The sequence below is a fragment of the Leptonychotes weddellii genome, unplaced genomic scaffold, assembly GCF_054177405.1.
Source record: "Leptonychotes weddellii isolate Sample4059 unplaced genomic scaffold, ASM5417740v2 HiC_scaffold_11473, whole genome shotgun sequence".
NCBI classification, from domain to species: Eukaryota; Metazoa; Chordata; class Mammalia; order Carnivora; family Phocidae; genus Leptonychotes; species Leptonychotes weddellii.
In genome coordinates, this window is record NW_027692527.1 from 1 (window position 1) to 6,793 (window position 6,793).

Here is a 6,793-nt window from a genome sequence, read left to right on the forward strand (position 1 = left end):
CAGTGGATGGGGGAGGGGGGACACCCATTCTGAGGGTCAGTGGATGGGGGAGGGGGGACGCCCACCCTGAGGGTCAGTGGAGGGATGGGGGGACGCCCACCCTGAAGGCCAGTGGATGGGGGAGGGGGGACGCCCACCCTGCAGGTCAATGAGGGAGGGGGGACACCCCCTGAGGGTCAGTGGATGGGGGATGGGGGGACGCCCACCCTGAAGATCAGTAGATGGGGGAGGGGGGATGCCCACCCTGAGGGTCAGTGGATGGGGGGGACACCCCCCTGAGGGCCAGTGGATGGGGGAGGGAGGATGCCCACTCTGAGGGTCAGTGGATGGGGGACACCCACTCTGAGGGTCGGGGACACCCCCTGAGTCACTGTCAGGAGACCCAGCTCACCAGGAAAGCCAGCTGTGGTGGACTGAACATCTGTCTCCCAGAGTCCACATGTGCAAGCCTGGCCCCCAAGGGGTCTGCTGGGAGGCGGGCCCTTGGGAGGTGGTTGGGAGCAGATGAGGTCAGGATGGTGGGGCCCCCACGATGGCGTAGCGTTCTCGTAGGTGTCCAGAGAGCTTCTTGAGTTCCACCCATGGCCACGTGAGGACACGGCGGAAGGGGCCCGTCCGTGACCCTCTAGAGGTCTCCCCAGAGCCTGACCCCACTGGCACCCTGACCTTGGACCGCAGCCTCCAGCACACGGGAGGAATAAGGGTCTGACCTGCCAGCCACCCTGTCCGTCCGTCCGTCCGTGGCACACTCTGACCGCCAGGCCACCGACGTGCACCCATCTCGAGCGGCTGCTCACGCAGCACGAACAGGGGTGCGGGACTCCTGAGGAGCGGGCAGTGAGGAACAGCGGCACCCGTGCCCGGTGTGTCCCCAAGGAGGCACACCCCTCCGGGCCTGGGCGACGCATGGCGGCCCGGTGTCACGGGCAGCGGTCGCAGGGCGCCGTCGGACTTTCCGGAACAGTCCGCTCACCTGCTGCAGACACAGAAGCAGGGACAGCGCATTGCGGAGCCTGTCGTTCTGCCTCGTCCTCGTCATGGTCTCCTTGATGATGTCGCCAAAGTGATGGTAGTGCTGCGAGTCCAAGGAAAGGACCGTCACCACGGTGGCCACGGAGGCACAGACTCCTTACTACGCACGTTCCCAAATGACAAACTAAGGACGGCCGTGCGGCCCAGACCCACGGTCCGGATCCCAGCAAGTCCGTGAACGTGGATCCCGCTGTGCGCTCAGCACCAACCAGGCTGTGTCGGGGCCAGGCCCTGGGCCAGCAGGACAGAGCGCATCCCACACGACCTGGGGGAGCTGTGGCCGTCGGGCATCGCGGTCCAGGGGCACAGCTGCGCCTCCAACACTGGCTGGGCCCCTCCCTCGGGGGCGCTCCTTCTGTGGGGAAGGCAGGGCCACCGGGGGAGCTGTGGGCTGGGAGTGGCGGCAAGGCCTTTCAGAGTCACACCGACCTGCCTGTGCCAGAGGTGAGCCAGCCCGCGGGCACACAGCCGCAAGAGCTGACCAAATGTCTGACAACACACAGCCGCCGTCACGGCCCCCAGGGCCTACGGAGCGTAGGCTCAGCGCACAACTGCGTAAGAGGTAAGTCTCGGGAGAGGAGAGCACCACCCCAACACACAAGATGCAGGGGAAAACCCAGGCAAGAATGTCCCTACACCCATGCCATAAAGCTCAGGACCACGTGAAGTTAAAACAGGGAAAAGAGAAATACCGTCACAAAAATAAAACTCAGTTAAAAAGTAATCGAGGGAATGTATTTCCCACAAATAACAAAGGACTAATGTCTTCGTTGAATTACAAGGCACCAAAAGAAAGTCTTGAGATGACGATTTCTGAGAAAGGAAATGACAGTGACTGACAGATGTATCTATTCACCCACCCATCCATCCATTTATCTAACCATCCATTTATCCATTCATCTACCCAACCACCCATTTAACCACCCATCTACCCATCCATCCATTTATCCATCCATCCACCCATCTATCCACCCATCCACTTATCCATCCACCCATTTATCGATCCAACCACCTATCCACCCATCTATTCATCTGTTTACTTACCCACCCATCCATCTACCCATCCACTCATCCACCTGTCATCCGCCCATTCATCTATCCATCCACCCACCCACCCATCCATTTATCCATCCATCTACCCATCCATCCATTTATCCATCCATCCACCCATCTATCCATCCATCGATCCATCCACCCACTTATCGATCCAACCACCTATCCACCCATCTATTCATGTTTATCTACCCATCCATCCATCTACCCATCCACTCATCCACCCATCATCCACCCATTCATTTATATATCCATCCACCACCCACCCATTTATCCATCCATCTACCCATCCATCCATTTATCCATCCATCCACCCACCCACCTATCCATTTATCCATCCACCCACCCGTGCATCCATCCACCCATCCATTTATCCATCCACCCATCTATCCATCCACCCATATATCGATCCACCCACCTATCCATCCACCCATATATTGATCCACCCACCTATCCACCCATCTATTCATGTTTATCTACCCACCCATCCATCTACCCGTCCACTCATCCACCCATCATCAGCCCATCCATTTATCCATCCATCCACCCACACATTTATCCATCTACCTGTCCCTTTATTCATCTATCCATTTATCTATCCATCAACCCATCCATCTATTTATCCATCCATCTACCCATCCATCCATTTATCCATCCACCCACCCACCCATTTATCCATCCATCATCTACCTATCTTTTTATTTATCCATCCATCTACTCATCCATCTATTTATCCATCCATCTACCCATCCATCCATCTACCCATCCATCCACCTATCCATTTATCCATCCATCCACCCACCCACCCACCCATCCATTTATCCATCCATCTACCCACCCACCCATTTATCAATCCAACCACCTATCCATCCATCCATTTATCTACCCACCCACCCATCTATCCATGTGCTCATCCATTTACCCATCCATGCATTCATCAAAACTTCTGAGCTTTTGTCAATACCAGGCACTGATGATAATCACTTGGGATATGTCAATGATCAAAGCCAAAAAGATCAAGTCCTTGCCCTCACAAGGCTTGCATTCAATCTCAGTACTAATGAAAGAATGAAATTAAAACAGCAATGCTTCACTGAACGAGACCGCATAGTTTTAAAAGACAAAATGTGTTGTCCTAAATGAAAATACACTCTAGGAGTTAGGTTTGGGAAGAGGTGTTAGTGATATAAAAATCCTCATGAGGGACGTCTAGGTGGCTCAGTTGGTGAAGCGTCTGCCTCCAGCTCAGGTCATGATCCCAGGGTCCTGGGATCGAGTCCGCATGGGGCTCCTTGCTCAGGGGGGAGCCTGCTTCTCCCTCTGCCTGCTCTGCCTACTGCTCCCCCTGCTTGTGCTCTCCCTGACAAATAAATAAATAAAATCTTTAAAAAAAAGATTCTAAAAATGCTTATGAGGCACTCACAGGGATGCCACCCACACGCGCACACAGGTGGGCTCATCCACGGGAGTTGGTGAAGGAAACGGGAGAACGAGTTAACGACAATGAGTCCATAAATCTGGGTACTTTCCACTCATGTTCTCCGTGCATTTGGAATCTTTTACCCCAATTCTGTGTCTTACACAAGAGAGCAGTGGGCGGGGGAGGGTGAGCTCAGGCCGCGGGGACGGGAGAGCCAGGCAGAGACCTTCAGGTAGAACTGGTAGATGTCGGCGGCCGCGCTCATCTCCAGCACGTTGCAGACGATGAGCTTACAGAACACGGCCAGCATGTTTCTCCTGTGGAACAGCTCATGCAGCTCGTCCGCATCCTCCTCCTTGTAAACTCTGCTGGGACCTGGAGAGACAGCCCACTCTCTGCCGTGTCTTCCTGCGGCCCCCCTTGCCGTGGGGCAGCCGTGGGGCAGGCAGGGGCATGCAGGGCACAGCAGGGAGTCTGATCCAGGGGGCTCAGGGGTGCCAGCGTCGTCTCCGGGAACCAGCGCCAGGACAGCAGTGGGTAAGAACCACCACTGGACATGCTGACCCCCAGAGCACAGACCCAGGGCCACACAGGAAGCACCGAGTGCTGCAGGGTCCCTGTGTCTCCAGGTCCTGACTGCCTGGTCAGAGCTCCCCCCGACCCTTCTGTGGCAGCATGAACCGAGAAGACAGACGCGTGGGAAATGCAGCTCCAGATCCCAGGGTGCTAGAGCACCCCACAAGGCCCGTCCACCTCCCACCCCAAGCCCCCACGGGCCCTCCTGCACCTGGGCTGCCGCAGGTATCCCCACTCAAGGGTCTCTCCCCCTTCCCTGCCCCAGGCCCCTGGGAGGCTGACCTGCGGCTCCTGTGTCCTCCAGGAACACGTGCTCCCTGACAAAGGTGAGCAGCTTGCACTGCAGGACGTGATCGGGGACGAAGAACAGTAGCCCCAGGCCCTTGTCCTCCTCAGGGCCCTGGTGGCTCAGGATGAGCAGCAGGTCGCAGAGCAGGATGAAGGCCTGAGGGGGTGTGAGGGGGTGGGGGTGAGGGGGCACCGACAGGGACAGGCATCCACCCCACAAGGACAGATCCCGTCTGCTGCCCCCGCAGCCTCCCAGGGCAACCCAGGGATGGGTAAGACCCATAGCACAGGGAGGGGTACAGCATCCGGCCCCTCAAAGACATCGCCCCTCTGAACCCCACCCTGCAAGCTCTACACCAGAAACACACAACACAAAGACGTACAACATACAAGCGAGAAATAACCACAAACACACAAACCAGAAACAACACACACACAGTGAACGGGAATGTCCCCAACATCCAGGCAGGAGAGCGGTGCGGCCGAGGCCATGGCCAAAGCCCCATGGACAGGAAACCATGGACACATACTTGTGACTGAGGGGGGCAGGGGCAGGGTCACAGGACAGAAGTCAGTGGCTGGGAAAGGAGACACACGCTCAACCTCCTCAGCCATCAATGGTCAAACGGGAGGTGGGTTTTATCTAAGACAACGGGAGAGGATCTTTTTAAAACTCACACCCGCGTCGGAAAAAAGCAGGTGGGCAACTGAGCCCGTAAGGTGGCAGGAAGCAGGGGGGCTGGGTCCGGCATCGTGAAGCCTTTAGAACGGCTTCCCCGGAGACAGGAGATCGCCCTGAAGATTTCGTGTACCGCAACCACCAGAGACACGGTGGGCAGGAATTAACACCAAGCGTGTCCACCACCAGAGCAGTGGTATCCGATGACAGGAGCTCCCGCCAGGCTGGTATAAACGGGCTGTGCACATGGGCTCCCGTAAACCGGGGCCATGAGCGCGACTCCGGGCTCCCGTCAACGGGGGCGTGCACGCAGGCTCTGCGCTCCCGTCAACGGGGGCGTGCGCGCGGGCTCTGGGCTCCCGTCAACGGGGGGGAGGTATGCACACGGGTTCCCATAAATCGGGGCGTGCAAAGGCATGCAAACCAGTTCATATAAATGAGATGCTCCCACGACTCTACACCGCTCGAGGACAAATGTCACCCTATGAGACACACTGAGAGGAGAAAACAGCATCACATGAAACGCCAAGTGCCCTGATCATCACAGGCACACGTGCATGGGCGTCTCTAACGCCCCTCCTCTTGCTCGGCCAGCCCTGGGGGCACCTGGTGAGCACAGAGAGGGACTCACGCACCTTCTCACTCAGCACCTTGCTCTGGTGGTTCAGGTACACGCGGCAGACCAGGCAGAACTTCATCAGCCTTTTCCTCAAGTCCAGGAGCGCCTCCTGCCAGCGAGCAGCCAGCGTGCAGGTGCCTCCCGTCAGGTGAGCCCGTGAGTGAGCTCGCCAGGTACCTGCCCGCCTCAGGTGAGCCAGGGCGTCAGGTGCATCCCAACACAGATTAACCCTCACGTGCACCCTCCCTCCTCCATTTCCCAACCTCCCCCCAATCCCCCTCCCCCACGTGTACCCCCACATCCCCTTCCCCTCCCCTCCCCCATCTTTATGCCCACGTCCCCTCCCCCACCCCCGTCCCCCCTCCCTGTATCTCCATGGTCCCCCACACCATATTCTCCCCACGCTGGTCCATACTACATCCCAAGGAACTCAGGCCTGCAGATTTCCAGGAAACCATAAATACAGCCCCAAAGTGTGGCTGGCTTCAAACCAAGGGACTGGCCAGCAGCCAAGGACAAGGGTCTCACCCAGCGCACACAGAAGCAGGTACTCAGAGATCACCTGAGCCTCGCTCCGCGTGGCAGGTGGACAGGCTGCATGGCGGTGTCGGCCATGACCCCAAGTCAGCTCTCATGTCAGAGTCCAGGAGCCTTGGCCAGACCCGGGGAGGACGGACGCCAGCCAGTGGTGGGGGCGGACGCCTGTCAAAGCGGCAATGACGGCCCTGTCCCGCTCCATCTTCCCCTCCTCCCAGACTACTGCGGACCACACCTGACCTCCTCCGCGCCCGTCACCCACCTGGGGCGGCAGCCGGTCCGTGGCCGCGACGATCTGCCACAGGAGCGCATAGTAGGTGCACTGGAGTGCACAGTGGACAACCTGTGGGGCGCGGAGCCTGTCATGGAGTTGGGGATGTGGATGGGACACCCACCCTGGGAACAGTCCTTAGCAGAGGACCCTGAGACCTCACCCAGTACATGCCCCTCCCTCCTCAGGACCCCACGGCCCTCTCAGGACCCTCTCCTCTCCATCAGGACCCTCCCCAGGGCCCTTGCCCCCCAGAATCTGCCCCCCTCATGACCCTACCTCCCCCAACCCCTGAGACCCCCCTCCCCCAGGATCTGC

The 6,793-nt window shown here is 58.3% G+C and overlaps 1 protein-coding gene across 1 annotated transcript; it reads right to left on the reverse strand.

Moving 5' to 3' along the window:
* Positions 1–8: 8 nt before the first annotated feature.
* LOC102734339 (cohesin subunit SA-2-like) lies at positions 9–6,587 on the reverse strand. The gene is made up of 5 exons (XM_081809620.1): positions 6,467–6,587; positions 5,684–5,776; positions 4,364–4,526; positions 3,732–3,880; positions 9–1,075 (listed from the first exon to the last, which is right to left on the reverse strand). Exons 2-5 carry the CDS (start codon positions 5,744–5,746, stop codon positions 794–796), a joined length of 657 nt encoding a protein of 218 aa, XP_081665746.1. The 5' UTR covers positions 5,747–5,776; positions 6,467–6,587; the 3' UTR covers positions 9–793.
* Between the last annotated feature and the right edge of the window lie 206 nt (positions 6,588–6,793).